The 16,569-nt window shown below is 35.1% G+C and overlaps 1 protein-coding gene across 3 annotated transcripts in view; it reads left to right on the top strand.

Moving 5' to 3' along the window:
- LOC121371686 (cleavage and polyadenylation specificity factor subunit 2-like) overlaps positions 1-16,569 on the top strand; it is a 224,884-nt gene that overhangs the window by 167,323 nt on the left and 40,992 nt on the right. For all 3 annotated transcript variants that reach the window (XM_041497758.1, XM_041497760.1, XM_041497761.1), the window contains exons 11-13: positions 3,391-3,494; positions 5,205-5,307; positions 11,340-11,443. In XM_041497758.1, the coding sequence (XP_041353692.1) occupies positions 3,391-3,494; positions 5,205-5,307; positions 11,340-11,443 (311 nt within the window). The remainder of the gene's footprint in view (positions 1-3,390; positions 3,495-5,204; positions 5,308-11,339; positions 11,444-16,569) is intronic.

Genomic DNA, 16,569 nt, shown 5'->3' with positions numbered 1-16,569 from the left:
TTACATGCCATGCAATGTTATTTAGCTGCATGATTACTAGGCATTTATATTGTTCATCTTTATTTGATCATTACCATTTATTATATTTAGTAATTGTGATAAAGACAGAATTGCTGTGCTGTTGTTTTGATGGGAAAACAAATTGGTTACAAAGTATTGCAATCTTCACCAAATCAGCTAACATCAGTAACGATTGATAAAAAGTATTACGTTGTGCAATAAGTCTCAAATTTATATTTGATTTTCATTTCTGAGGCTTCCATAAATAAACATTCAAATTAAACTGCTCATAATATTAGATCTACAAGTTGACCTACTATAAGATGGTTTTCTGGAGTCCCTGTATATCATATGTCAGCTGTGAAATAAGTGATATCTCTGGTTAAACCTATGTTTTCATTATTCCACGAGTTTGACAGGTATACATAGAATGTGTCCCTCCCTATCATTAAATATATATACTTAGCCCAACAAATTTAGCAGTTTGGTAAATGCGCTTAAATAAAAGAAAACTTGTGACTTACAGAATGAAATCGGACACTGGATTTAATTGAGGTGTCATTTGCCAGTATAAGTAACAGGAAATTTTCAATACAAATTGAACTGTGACTGTCACATGCTTGGGGGGGGATCCATACACAAAAATGTGACAATTGTCAATGCACCTTGGTCATTGCATGCTGACAGTGGTACAACGTCGGCTCATGCTTCTGTTGAGACAGTGGATCTCTGAAATACTGATAGAGACTCATTTGTGAGTTAAAGCATGTTTAGGTTGTGGACGTTATGAATATTTGCATGGTTCTCTTACACCCTACAACCCAACAAATCCCATACTTGCACAATAGGGAACAAGTCAGGCGATCTGGCAAGCCAGTTTATTGCCTCAGTATTGTTTCTCTGAAGACGTCCAGTCATTAGTTTAGCTGAATGCTGGCATGCATTGTCCTGTTGAAACAAAATGCTTAGATGCTGCTGTATGAACGGAATGACAACCGGTTTGATGATTTCATCACTGTAATGCTGAACATTCATATTCCCAAGAATGATGAAAATGAGGTTGTTTTGTCCAATCTCATGGATTCATGCCCACACCATGGTGCCACCACCACATCGGTCACGTTCAGTGCATGAAACAATATTGTACCACTGTCAATGCTCCTGCAATGTGTTCAGACATGTTACTGACAATTTAACAAAAATTATGTATGGATCCCCAAGCACCATTCAATGACGTGACAGTCACACATTTCTTTTTGTATTTTTGTATATCCATGTCTCCATCTGTCTGTCTGTCCATTTGTCCGTCCATCCCACATTTTCCGGATGTTTTTTGCACATCAAGTTTGACGTACATGGTGATTTACCCATTTTTGACGGAGTTATGGCCCTTGAACTTAGAAGATTTAAAAATTTGTTTTCCAGACTTGGTTTTCCAGAAGGCCTTTAGATATTAACCTGAATTTTGTATATAGCTTTATCATGTACTGTTACAGATCAAGTTTGACTTTCATGCCGATTTACCCATTTGTGACAGAGTTATGGCCCTTGAACTTGGGCAAAGATTGAATGTGAAAATTGGTTTTCCGGACTTCTTTATTAGAAAGCCTTGAAATATTGAACTGACATTTTGTATATAGCTTTATCATGTACTGTTACTGATCAAGTTTAACTTTCATGGTGATTTACCCACTTTTCATAGATGTTTAGCCCTTGAATTTAGGAGATACGAAAGATTGTTGGGTCAGGTAGGGGACGTGTATTGCTTTAGCAGTACTCTCAAAATGCATGTTTATACTGACAAATGATGCCTCAAGTAAATCCAGTCTCTGATTTTATGTTGAAAATCAAACATTTTTATTTTTATTTAAGCATATTTACCAAATTGCTCAACTTTTTGGCTAAGTGTATAGATTTGATTCTGTTGCAGACTTTCATTTCTGTCAAAACACAATCAAAGTTTTACCTTACCCGGTAATTATATATTTTTAGCAACAATATGTGCATGGTATTCCTGTTTATGAATAGACATATTTGTTTTTAATATTAAAAGCTTGAAACAGAAAGTTCCATTTAACTCAGAAAAGCAATAACATTTTAATTGTTATTTTTCAAATGATCACCACCTATATTCATTGATTTCCAGTTATGTAAGAGTGTATGATAAGTTGTTTTTAAGCATGAAACAGTCAGCTAATTTACTTTAATTTTAAAGTTTTAAAGAAAATAAATTGTTATAACTTCCATAACAGACAATTATCTGAGATATTTATATTTAACACAATTTTGTACTGTTATTCACTGTATGTAATTATATGTATGTATGCGTGTGTGTGTGTGTGTGTGTGTGTGTGTGCGTGCATGCATGCTTGCATGCATGTATTGATGTATGTATGTATGTATGTATGTATGTGTATGTATGTATGTATGTATGTATGTATGTATGTATGTGTATGTATGTATGTATTGATGTATTGATGTATGAATATCTATATATTGTATGTATATCGAGGTTGACTGTTACATACATAGATATTAACGCACTGGCGCAGGAGAAAATTAAATCCTTTCTGGCCTCACAAATTGTCTTCTGCCGTACTGGGACTCGAACCTGTGGCACCGAATCGCCCGCAAATTGCAAGGTTAACCATGATGCGCTCTGAGCTATCGAAGCATGTATGTATGTATGTATGTATGTATGTATGTATGTATTGATTTACTTCATTCTTCTCATATACACCTTTGTTTGAAATAAGAAGTTTGTTTTGTTTAACGACACCACTAGAGCACTTTGATTTATTAATCATCGGCTATTGGATGTCAAACATTTGGTAATTCTGACTCATAGTCATCAGAGGAAATCCGCTACATTTTTCCTAATGCAGCAAGGGATCTTTTATATGCACTTTCCCAGCACAGGAAAGTACATACCACCACCGTTAATCAATTGCGGTGCACTGATTGGAACTAGAAAACCCCTAATCTGATTATCAGCTGAATGGATCCACTAAGGTGGTTTGATCCTGCGACGCAAGCACCTCAAATGAGCCCTCAACTGACTTAGCTAAATCCTCCCCCTTGAAATCTTATAGCTAATATTTTTGTTTGTGTTGGTGTGTTAAACATTCATTCATTCATTCATACATTCATTCATTCATTCATTCATACATTCATTCATTCATTCATTTACGGTTATTTTTGTCCTTATATCCAATTATGGTTCAAGGACACTGTCCTGGTCACACACCTCAACATTTATTCATTTCAATTTACAGGACAACCTTATCTATGATGCAGTAGTGTTAACTGAAAGTGATACTATTGATGTGAAGAGAATGAATAAAATATTTGATGCTGGTCACAAGTCTTACTTTATGGTTTGATTGACAGGTTCGGAGGCGTGTGAAGCTCGAAGGTGCCGAACTGGAAGATTTCATGACCAAAAAACACCAGAAAGAAGCCAAAGAAGCCAAACTAAAGTCAGAAGCCAAAATGTATGGGTTTTGTTTCTTGTTGTTATAAGTGATTACAGATAATGGAAGAAATGTATCGATATCATCTATCACTGTCATAAATAGGGGAGATTTGTTAATTACGGACACTCTTGGCTTCCACTGTCACTTGCTAACAGAACACTACACAATAACGCCTACCTAAAATTTAAATGAACTTGATCGGCTGTTTTTCCTGTCACTGTATATTACAATCAGCCATTGGGCAGATTCTATTTTGTGACTGTAAATTATAATAAAGTAAGAATGGTTAGGAGGCGAAATGCGGACATGGTCAATGTATACAATTTTCTTTAAATCCACAGCCTTTTAAATATTTATTTTCTTATAGAATATAAATAATTAAACTATTAAGTCTCTAAAATTATCTTTTATCAGTTTCTGCAGAAATAATGCAAGTGAAACAGTCATATGCAATTAGGTTAAAGTTATTTACTGATCCCAAGTTCCTGTGATTTTAGCCATTTAAACCACATTGATCCAAATGTTGCTATTTTAAACACATGCAATTGAAATGAAATATAAATGACTTTATTATTATCAAATAAATATTTATTTCGAATAGATCATCCATGCAGTGTACTTATTTTGCTGTACGCAATTCATCTACTCCGATTTATGTAGTCGTTCAACTGCAGATGAGTTTATTCTGTTAATTTGATCAAACAATTATTATTATTAATACAATTTATTTTTTTAATTAAAAGTTGTATATCATATTATAAAAGATTATTAAAATATATAAATTTATTGTCTCATTCTGAAACATTTTACTTGTAATTTAGTAGACATATCCAGTGAAAGATTTTGAAGAAATAAATTATATCATGTGACCATCACCATTGTGTGCATGTGACATGGGATACTATTTTTGTGTGTGTTGTTTGTTTTTGTTCTTGAAGTGACATCAGAATGAAAATAGAAACATGGATTTTCAAGAACTATCTGTTGTCTCATTAACAATTTGAAGACAATAAAATGAAACATTTGATATACAAAAATGGAATGTAGCGGCAGTATGGTCAAGATTGTACACAATTGCTCGAATCTCCCCTATTAAACAGTTTTGTTTTGTCAAATGGCGTCATGTGTAAAACAATATGTATTAAACAGGGTCGCATAATGTGTTTCAAACACAGTTATATGTATATAAACAGGTAATTAAATTGTATTAAACAGGGTCACATAATGTGTTTCAAACACAGTTATATGTATATAAACAGGTAATTAAATTGTATTAAACAGGGTCGTATAATGTGTTTCAAACACAGTTATATGTATATAAACAGGTAATTAAATTGTATTAAACAGGGTCGCATAATGTGTTTCAAACACCGTTATATGTATATAAACAGGTAATTAAATTGTATTAAACAGGGTCGCATAATGTGTTTCAAACACAGTTATATGTATATAAACAGGTAATTAAATTGTATTAAACAGGGTCGCATAATGTGTTTCAAACACAGTTATATGTATATAAACAGGTAATTAAATTGTATTAAACAGGGTCGCATAATGTGTTTCAAACACAGTTATATGTATATAAACAGGTAATTAAATTGTATTAAACAGGGTCGCATAATGTGTTTCAAACACAGTTATATATATATAAACAGGTAATTAAATTGTGTAAATATTTGACAACTGATACAACGTATTGTTTAAAATATATGAGTTTATTTTGTTCAGGGATGAGGATGAATCGAGTGATGAAAGTGAGACCGAGATGGAAGTGGACAATATCTTCGCACCAAAGACCAAAGGAAAGCATGACTTGATGATGAAGAGCGAGGTAACTATATATTAGCTGACAATAATAATAATTCATAGTCATTCCCATCCTCCATAAAAATTGTCTTTTGTAAATATAATTTCAGTTTCCCGTAAGAAGAAAAGTAAAAGTGTTTAGGAAATAACAAAAAAACACTATTTTTGTGTGCAATTTAGAAAACAATCGGCTAATAAATAAGTTGTAATACATACCGCAGTAAGAAAATAATGTTCCCTGATGGGAAAGACTGTAGTTTATTTTCAGATTAGTTGCTATGTTGGCATATTGCTCTGGGCATAAAGACTCATTTGTGTTCCCGGAAGAGGGGTTGATGTATTTGTTTGAGAAAAACACTAATCTGTAACATAAATAAAATATACACTGCTCTTTCATTAGCAGCAAGGCACATTTAATATGAGGAGAACATTTTGTTTGTTTTGTTTAACAACACCACTTGAGCACATTGATTTATTAATCATCGGCTATTGGATGTGAAACATTTGGTAATTTTAAACATATAATGTTCGAGAGGAAACCCGGTAAAAAACATTTCCATTAGTAGCTTGGTATCTTTTGTATGCCCCATCCCACAGACAGGATAGCACATACCATGACCTTTGATATAGCAGTTATAGTGCATTGGCTGCAATGAGAGCCTACTGATTGAGCACTTTACCACTGGGCTATATTATGCACCTGTTTTCTTCATATGTTTTAATATTCGTGTAGTTCATCATCTAAAATGTCTGAAGTGAAGTCATTTTTACCTTTAAACATTGTTACATTATTGGTGCAGAGATCTTTTGTACATGGTTTGGATTTGTAGCAGGTTTGTAGAATATTTTGGCAAAACATTAAGGGAAAACAATTCATAAACAATTGAAAGGCAATATACATGTATTTTGAAGCATTTTTTGTTATGCAACTGAATAAAAAAAGTATTATAAAACACATAGGAAATTGTTTACAATAAAACAACATATGCTTGAACCTTCTGTTAATGTAAGCATGAGTCAAATAGACGATTGATGCAACTATAGTTAGGACATACATGTATATAATATGATGGAATTTGGGTCTGTTTTCATGTGTAGGTAAAATCAAACATGACTCATGTCATAATAGACTTTTATTAGTCCCCTACCTGTCCAACCGGAGGGCACTATACCTTCATCTCTGTCTGTCTGTCCATCCATCCTATGCCACAAAAATAGTTTTTCAGACTTTTTATACGCCCATCTATGATGGGTCATATTATGGTATGGCGTTGTCTGTCCTTACGTCCATTTGCATACAATGTACACAGGACCATCAAACCTCACATATAGGAACATCTTGTGATGGCGGTGTATTGCATTATATTACTAGGTCACAATTACCTACTTTTTATGGTCTACTGCAGATAACAGTAAATTCTTGTCCAGACCATATCTTGCATACAGATACATACAGGACCATCAAACCTCACATGTAGGAACAAATTGGGATGGCTGAGTGTCACATACTGTTACTAGGTCACTGTGACCTACTTTTCACGGTCTACTGCACATAACAGTAAATCCCTGTCCAGATCATATCTTGCATACAGGACCATCAAACCACATGTTGGAACAACTTGGGATGGTGGTTGGTCCAAAACAGGTTGTTCATCCATCCCTTTGCAAACATTTTACATAATTAGACTTGAATCATACCCGTAACATATTCATTAATATAGATATGGTTTTTCATCAAACGCCTGATAGGTGTATCATGTACCTCACTGGTACTCTTGGGGGATTTTTTTGCAATGCCTTGAGATATTGAGCTGAAATTTTGTATATAGATTTTTCATGTTCTGTTACAAATCAAGTTTAACTTTCATGGCAGTTTATCAATTTTTCACAGTTATGGCCCTTGAATTTAGGAGATATGAAAAGTTGTTGGGGCTGGTAGGGGGCATGTATTGCTTTAGCAGTACTCTCAATGCCTGTTTATACTCACTGCTTGGACCTTTAAAAATATAACATGCAACTGCAAGAGCAAAAGATCTTTTGCCTGGATGTGCAAAATCTTCAAGATTTAATAAAGCATATTATTTTTTGTACTCTTGGTATTAGTTGAATGTGGGTAGGAAAAATAGTGTTTATAGGGATTAAAATAATATTTAACTGCTTTTTATTTTTAAAACAGTTTGTTTTGTTAAACTACATCCACTATAACAGGCCTCGTGCAAGGTCAAAATCATAGAGCGAAGTCACATCTCTCTCAAACTTTTGAGAGGCCGACATTTTTAACATGAAGGAGACAAAAAAAAAATACACAAAAAGAAGTTATATTACCCCAATACAGTCAAACTTGTCTTAAGTGGCCACACAAAGAGGTTGTCAAAAGTGACCGCTTAAGACAAGTGGCCGATGAATACAAGTGTAACTTTTACAGTCTGTAATTTATTTGTTTATATGTATATATATATATATATATATATATATATATACCGTCTGTACTGCTAATTGATGGATATGTTCTTTTGAGTTTTCAGAAAATCACCTTTCCACATATCGCCACCTTTTTTTTCTTCATAAATAATAGAATGCAACTAATTTAACTATTTGGAATTCACTGTCTCACAAGTTTGTTGTCTCTTTTCATTTAATTACTACTCCATGCAGAGCATTGTCCTGATAGATTAATCTACCAAGGTCAAGCTTAGATTACCCAGAGGCAATTAAATGCAGTACACAGTCTAGGTACTAGGTACTGTGAAGGTGTGAAAATAATAATAATAGAAATTACAGTGGCCGCTTAACACCAGCATTTCAGTGACTTGGGAGTGCATTTTAAAATCATTTGGTCGGGAAAAAGTGGGCACTTGTAGCATGAGACCGCTGAATACAGGTGGCCGCTTGTAGCATGAGACCGCAGAATACAGGTGGCCGCTTGTAGCATGAGACCGCTGAATACAGGTGGCCGCTTGTAGCATGAGACCGCTGAATACAGGTGGCCGCTTGTAGCATGAGACCGCTGAATACAGGTGGCCGCTTGTAGCATGAGACCGCTGAATACAGGTGGCCGCTTGTAGCATGAGACCGCTGAATACAGGTGGCCGCTTGTAGCATGAGACCGCTGAATACAGGTGGCCGCTTGTAGCATGAGACCGCTGAATACAGGTGGCCGCTTGTAGCATGAGACCGCTGAATACAGGTGGCCGCTTGTAGCATGAGACTGCTAGGACATGTTTGCCATTATTATTTTATAATTTTCACATCTTTGTTTGTATGTTGAATTTATTCAGTATGAGGAAGTCTGCGTGAAACTAGTTAATCACTCCCCACATTTGTTTTTTCACGTTGAAGTGTGCTGCTCCAAACAAATATTATTTTTCAGTGTATTTTCTGGTGGAGCATGACACAAAATATTTGCTCGCCAGTCTAGATCAGAAATCTACACCCTTGTACAATTTCCAGCACACACGCCTAATAATAGAATTATAGGTATATATTTCAGTAGTCAGTAGCACGTATAGGCCTACTGATGAAGCGCTCGCTTGATGTGTGGTCAGTTTGAGATCAATCCCCGTCGGTGGGCCCATTGGGCAATTTCTCGTTTCAGCCAGTGCAGCACAACTGGTATATCAAAGGCTGTGGTATGTGCTATCCTGTCTGGGATGGTGCATATAAAAGATCCCTTGCTACTAATGAAAAAATGGTAGCGGGTTTCTTCTCTGACTGTGTCAAAATTACCATATGTTTGACATCCAATAGCCGATGATTAATAAATCAGTGTGAGCTAAACTGCCTATCTGTGAGCCTGTCGCATGATTTTGTGGAACCAGTGTCGCTTTGAACTCTCAGACACTTAACACTTAATTATTATCTATCAATTCCTCAATGTGTACAATGCAAGTCGTCACTATTTTTAAAAGGCAACACCGATTTCACCTTACGTACAGTGACTGGCACAGCGAAGTCAAACTGGTCAAAGCAAACTTTTGGCTCACTTCACCCACGTGTGTGAGGTATGCTATAAAAGTTAATGTATAATGTATCCTATGTCATGACATTTAATTTATTTTAAAAGTACAAGTACAGTGTTTTTAAAGGTGCTAACATTTTGTTAAAATTAGCTTTTTAAAAAAAGAAGGACACAAATTACAAGATATATTTAATGTTTGTGCTTTCAATGAACAGTTTGCCTAAAATAAAATTAGGTGTTATTGTGTTTGCTGAAATCAAAGACTTCCAGATGTTGGCAGACTTCATTCATGCAACTATTGCTACAAGTCATCTCTTCTGCACAAAGTTAATTAAGTACCACCATTACCAACGTCTGTACTGCTTGGTTCTTTATGTCGCCTGTTTGACACTGATTTTGGACACCACATTAAAATATTGCACAGCAAACAGTAAGTGCACATGTACCAATATGTAGAGTACTTGTTGAAGTGGAAAATAACTCGTTGCTTTTGATTAGCAACCAGATTCTGTTGTATGTAACAATACACTGTTTTTCAGGCCTATTCCAAATTTTAATAATTGTAACTATAGCCTTTGATTGCTAATACATCTTGAGTTCTGCCAAAGGACCAAGACATTTTGATTGAACAGAGTTCCATATTAGAGCCAAAAAAAAATATGTTTTATATCGGTGCACTTGGGTCTCTTGTAATCGTTTTTTTTTTCTTTCACAGAAAATGTCAAACTATTCTGACCGAAAATGAAACTGTGCATGGATATTAGTTGTTTATTTTTAGACTCTCTGGAATAAAGAATGACCCATTTATCATCACATCATGGCAGTGATGTATCCATATGCTAGCATTATTCATTTCATGACATTGTTAAAACACATGGCTTAGAAATGAAAATGTTTCCGTAACATTTCAAAGCCTGTTGTCATGCTGGATCATTCAGTTTCCAGGATCTCAGGTGCTTGATGAAATTCACTTACATAGGCATCTGTAGGCAGTGACAAATACATCTAAAAATCTACTTGTGTACCAATATTTTCACTTGTCCAAATAAATGGTTTGTTTCATTCAAGCACTAGGATGATGTTTTTGATTGCTCAAAATGAAACTCCACTGAATATTTTACTTGTCCATTGGACAACCACCGAGGCACATTTTGCTTGTCTGAATAGATTTGCACTTGTCAGGACAAACAGACAAGTGCTTATTTCGAACACTGGTAGGGTTCCAATTTTAATATCCTTGGAGGGGGAGGGGAGCAGCAAGTGTTGCTTTCGGTTTAATAACATAAATTATGGAACCAGGCCAAGTTGGAAGGGCACGAAGGCAAGACTGGTTTCAAGCATGTTTGGTTACTAAAAATCGAGATCTATACAAAACTTTTGCAAATTATTTTGCCAGACCATCATTACTTTCGGAAATGTTTATTATTTTTTGCAATGAAGGATATATATGCAATATGGGATGTGTGGGAAGGTGGCTAAACAGGTAGGGAACCACAGCATTTTTCTTGCCATCGACAGCATCCAGGTTTTGGGGAATAACAGCAGGTAACAATAGCAACCTCCGTGGTAAAATGTAACCCTGGATCTGGCATGTTATGCAAATGTGCAGGATATAGCTCAATGGTGGAAGTCTTGAACTTGAGGTGTAATGGATCAAATATTTGATTGCTCTTGGTGGATTCAGAGGTTTTTCTCATCCCAATCAGTGCCCTACGACTGGTACATCAACGGTTGTGGTACATACTGCCCTGTCTATAGGAAAGTGCATGTATAAGATTTGTTGCTGATTTTTTGTAGAAGTTTTTTTGGGGTTTTTTTTTTTAATGACATGACTATAGAGTACATTGATCAATGGTTCCACATTTTAGACACCAAATAGCCATTAAAATGTGCTGAGGTGTCATTAAAAAAATAATCTTTTTCATTTCTTTTCAAGTTATGCAATTGTAGATGGCACTCAACCATGTCTGTTAGATGGTGTAAATTTTACATTTTAATTTGATTATGTTTTATAAAGATATATTTCTTAACATGAATAGCTTTTAATGTTTTTGGGTGAATATTTTATAAAACATATTTGAAATTTATTCTATTTGCAGGGTAAAAGTCGAACAGGATTTTTTAAGCAAGCGAAGAAATCTCATCCAATGTACCCATACCATGAGGAAAAAATCAAATGGGATGAATACGGAGAGTTTATCAAGTATGTCTTTCATCAGTTTGTCTCACATTTATAACCAAACAAATGAAAATTGAGACTTATTCTTCTTTCTCTCGGTGGAGTATGGGCTTTCCTGTCCCAAATAGTGCCACGCAGATCGTATACCAAAGACTGTGAGTTGTACTCCTTTCTATGGGAAAGTGCATGCATATAAAAGATACTGTTTTGCTTTATCAGTAGCCTGTTATGTACAGAACTCTCTGGCAAAGACAGAGGTTGTGTCCACAAAAGGCATGTTTGAATCTTGTTTGTCAAAAAATCTAAGATTAAAACTTCTGCAAATCCAAATATTTATGGAAACGCATCATAGCACTCGCCCTCCCTATAAACATGGCTGCTATCCATGGGTGCATACTGGTTACTTTTCAAGTGGGTGGGTGGTTTGTGTGTGGGTGTGAGTGTATATGTATCTGTAGTGTGATTTCTATTTTATACATATACACTCAGTATGTGGCCTAGGTCAAGTATTGTATTAAAAAAATTCTTTCTACAAAAACAATCGGCTCCCACCCAGTCTACCACCCCACGATAACCCCACCCCACATGCACAATTTGATTATTTTTATATACAAGTTCTTTAAGAATTTCTACAAAGAGAAGAAATGTATATGGAGATAATGGGTCACCTTGCCTACAACCGCAATATATATTAAATGATGAAGACATTTTATCATTAACTATAACATGGTTTAATATCTATTACAGTGTTTAATATCTGCTGCAAATCCAAAACAAATCCAGGGTTTATGTGTATATATAGCCGTGCAATGAGTCTATTTGCATTTTCAAAATCTACTCATAGAAATATTCCTGGAATATTTTGCAATTCAGTGTAGTACAAAATATAAAATATCCTGGTCTTACCAGTCATTCACTGTTTCAGTTTGTCTTACATTCATTCACTGTTTCAATTTGTCTTACATGCAGACTGGGCTTATGTGTCATTCATTCACTGTTTCAATTTGTCTTACATGTAGACTGGGCTTATGCATCATTCATTCACTATTTCAATTTGTCTTACATGTAGACTGGGCTTATGCATCATTCATTCACTGTTTCAATTTGTCTTACATTCATTCACTGTTTCAATTTGTCTTACATTCAGACTGGTATTACTCATCATTCATTCAATGTTTAAATTTGTCTTACATTCAGACTGGGCTTATGCATCATTCATTCACTGTTTCAATTTGTCTTACATGTAGACTGGGCTTATGCATCATTCATTCACTGTTTCAATTTGTCTTACATTCATTCACTGTTTCAATTTGTCTTACATTCAGACTGGTATTACTCATCATTCATTCAATGTTTAAATTTGTCTTACATTCAGACTGGGCTTATGCATCATTCATTCACTGTTTCAATTTGTCTTACATGTAGACTGGGCTTATGCATCATTCATTCACTGTTTCAATTTGTCTTACATTCATTCACTGTTTCAATTTGTCTTACATTCAGACTGGTATTACTCATCATTCATTCACTGTTTCAATTTGTCTTACATGTAGACTGGGCTTATGCATCATTCATTCACTGTTTCAATTTGTCTTACATTCATTCACTGTTTCAATTTGTCTTACATTTAGACTGGTATTACTCATCATTCATTCACTGTTTCAATTTGTCTTACATTCAGACTGGGCTTATGCATCATTCATTCACTGTTTCAATTTGTCTTACATGTAGACTGGTCTTATGCATCATTCATTCACTGTTTCAATTTGTCTTACATGTAGACTGGGCTTACGCATCATTCATTCACTGTTTCAATTTGTCTTACATGTAGACTGGGCTTATGCATCATTCATTCACTGTTTCAATTTGTCTTACATGTAGACTGGGCTTATGCATCATTCATTCACTGTTTCAATTTGTCTTACATTCATTCACTGTTTCAATTTGTCTTACATTTAGACTGGTATTACTCATCATTCATTCACTGTTTCAATTTGTCTTACATTCAGACTGGTGTTACTCATCATTCATTCACTGTTTCAATTTGTCTTACATGTAGACTGGGCTTATGCATCATTCATTCACTGTTTCAATTTGTCTTACATGTAGACTGGTCTTATGCATCATTCATTCACTGTTTCAATTTGTCTTACATGTAGACTGGGCTTATGCATCATTCATTCACTGTTTCAATTTGTCTTACATGTAGACTGGGCTTATGCATCATTCATTCACTGTTTCAATTTGTCTTACATTTAGACTGGTATTACTCATCATTCATTCACTGTTTCAATTTGTCTTACATTCAGACTGGTATTACTCATCATTCATTCACTGTTTCAATTTGTTTTACATTCAGACTGGTCTTACTCATCATTCATTCACTGTTTCAATTTGTCTTTCATTCAGACTGGTATTAATCATCATTCATTCAATGTACCGGCCTCGGTGGCGTCGTGGCAGGCCATCAGTCTACAGGCTGGTAGGTACTGGGTTCAGATCCCAGTCGAGGCATGGGATTTTTAACCCAGATATCGACTCCAAACCCTGAGTGAGTACTCCGCAAGGCTCAATGGGTAGGTGTAAACCACTTGCACCGACCAGTGATCCATAACTGGTTCAACAAAGGCCATGGTTTGTGCTATCTTGCCTGTGGGAAGCGCAAATAAAAGATCCCTTGCTGCCTGTCGTAAAAGAGTAGCCTATGTGGCGACAGCGGGTTTCCTCTAAAAAAATAAATCTGTGTGGTCCTTAACCATATGTCTGATGCCATATAACCATAAATAAAATGTGTTGAGTGCGTCGTTAAATAAAATGCTTCTTTCTTTTATTTCATTCACTGTTTCAATTTGTCTTACATTCAGACTGGTCTTACTCATCATTCATTCACTGTTTCAATTTGTCTTTCATTCAGACAGGTATTAATCATCATTCATTTCAAGTCGGTTCATTAGCACTTTTCAACATTTTCTTTGCACTCTTTTGTCTCATATTTCTTTAGACCTTTTTCTTTTACTGACATATTTTAAGGATTTAAAGGTTTTGCTTATTTTTGGCTTCACTGATACTTAAACCGTTTTCTAATCTGAGATAGCTGTAAGACGGCCATGACATAAAGGTCAATCACTTACCGACGTAAAAGCCTGTAGTAATTAAACTGCACAGTCTGTGAGTTATGACCTCATGCAGGATATTGCTCTAGTTTGCGTAATACCAAATCAATTCCTATTAATGGTGGCATTTCTCAATAAAGCAGTATAGCCATCCATCAAATCAGTAAACATGGAAAAATAATGGTGCGGTTTTTTTTAATGTTTTCCAGGAAAATTGGATGTTGTGAGATTATTTACATTCATAATCCACATGGTTGTGAAAAATAAATTCCATTTTTCATATACCGTACTTAAGTTGAATCACTGTTGATTCAGGAAAAATACATGTTGTTTGTCAGGATAGAAAGAAAAAAGAAAGAAATGTTTTATTTAACGACGCACTCAACACATTTTATATTACGGTTATATGGCGTCAGACACATGGTTAAAGACCACACAGAGTTTTGAGAGGAAACCCGCTGTTGCCACTTCATGGGCTACTCTTTTCGATTAGCAGCAAGGGATCTTTTATATGCACCATCCCACAGACAGGGTAGTACATACCACGGTCTTTGATATACCAGTCATGGTGTACTGTCTGGAACGAGAAATACCCAATGGGCCCGCCATCGGGGATCGATCCCAGACCGACCGCGCATCGAGCGATTGCTTTACCACTGGGCTACATGCCGCCCCTGCCATTGTATGAATGAATGAATTAATGTTTAATGACATCCCAGAACAAAAATATATCGGCTATTAATTGGGTGTCATACAGTGGTATTGTATTACTACTACTAAAAGATTTTTTTAGTGTACATCGAAGAATCCACGTTACAGCACTGCATTTGTATGATTTTTTTTTATTATAGTCTTATAATTTCATGAGCTGTAGGTCCTTCTGTTAGTTATGATATATAGTAGTATGTATCATCCATTGTTCATGGCTGTTGAGGCTAGTGGAGATGACAAGTCCCTTTCTGCATTCCACCCATATCCCATTTGCCCTCATGAATTTAAAGAAAAAAATTGTTTCAAGTTCAACCTCACACACACCTGATTAAGAAGGTGCAGCTTTCCATTATTTGTTTTAACCATAACATTTAAGAATTGACCGCAATTATTTTTTGGTTCATGCAAGTATGAACAAAAAAACCCGATGTGCACACTGTATGACTACGCGTAAAGGGTCATACAAAAGTGTGCATATCATTTTTTCGGTTCATACTTGCATGAACCAAAAAATAATTGCGGTCAAATGTTATAATTAAATTTATATGCATACTTTAACAATACATAATTGAATTTATTTTGTTTAACTTTAAATACGCCTGTAGTATTGTTTTTGTAAACTTCATTGATACATATGTCGCATAAGAATGCAAACGTTCATTCACTATTATTTGAATCAGGTGATATTTTGTAAATGACATCATTTGGTAAATGACATAATTTTGATAAGCGATGCCATTTCCTCTAGCTGCCGTGCATTTTTACAGATCATTTAGTTAAATTGGAAGGAATTGTCCTATTCGTGTTTAGTTTATATTTTATGAAAGTGAATGAAGGGAATGTGTCTAACATTTATGCTGTCGGTGGAACCATTTAATTTTCGGCCACAGCTGTAGAACATCGCTTACAAGTAAGTTACAGGCATGAAGTTTCCTACATGATTTCTTTGGCCACCGACGGAGTCTCATTTCATGATTAGCAAAGGGTTTTTTGTTTTGTTTTAAATCAATGCGTATAGATCTACATGTCTACTCTGCTATAGCATTTTCCATTAATTTATTGTATACATTTTTTTATTGCTTTTGTAGCTTTCACATGTGTTTTCTTCAAAATATCTAAATATGGTTGCCTGAATAATCCAGCTTGTGGCACAAAAGTAGTGCGAGTCAATGTGGGAGGTAGCAGGCGTGGCTTAATTTTTTTCAGTTCATTGAGATATGAAAAAAAAAAAAGTAAGCACCTCTGGACCAATCGGATTGCCATAAAGTGTATAGACACAAAGAAAATTTAATTATATATATTTATTGGAGTACGGACAATTGCTCA

Source organism: Gigantopelta aegis, chromosome 4, assembly GCF_016097555.1.
Source record: "Gigantopelta aegis isolate Gae_Host chromosome 4, Gae_host_genome, whole genome shotgun sequence".
In the NCBI taxonomy this organism is placed as follows: Eukaryota; Metazoa; Mollusca; class Gastropoda; order Neomphalida; family Peltospiridae; genus Gigantopelta; species Gigantopelta aegis.
The sequence above is the reverse complement of the archived record's forward strand: the minus strand, read 5'-3'. Positions and strand labels throughout refer to the sequence as shown.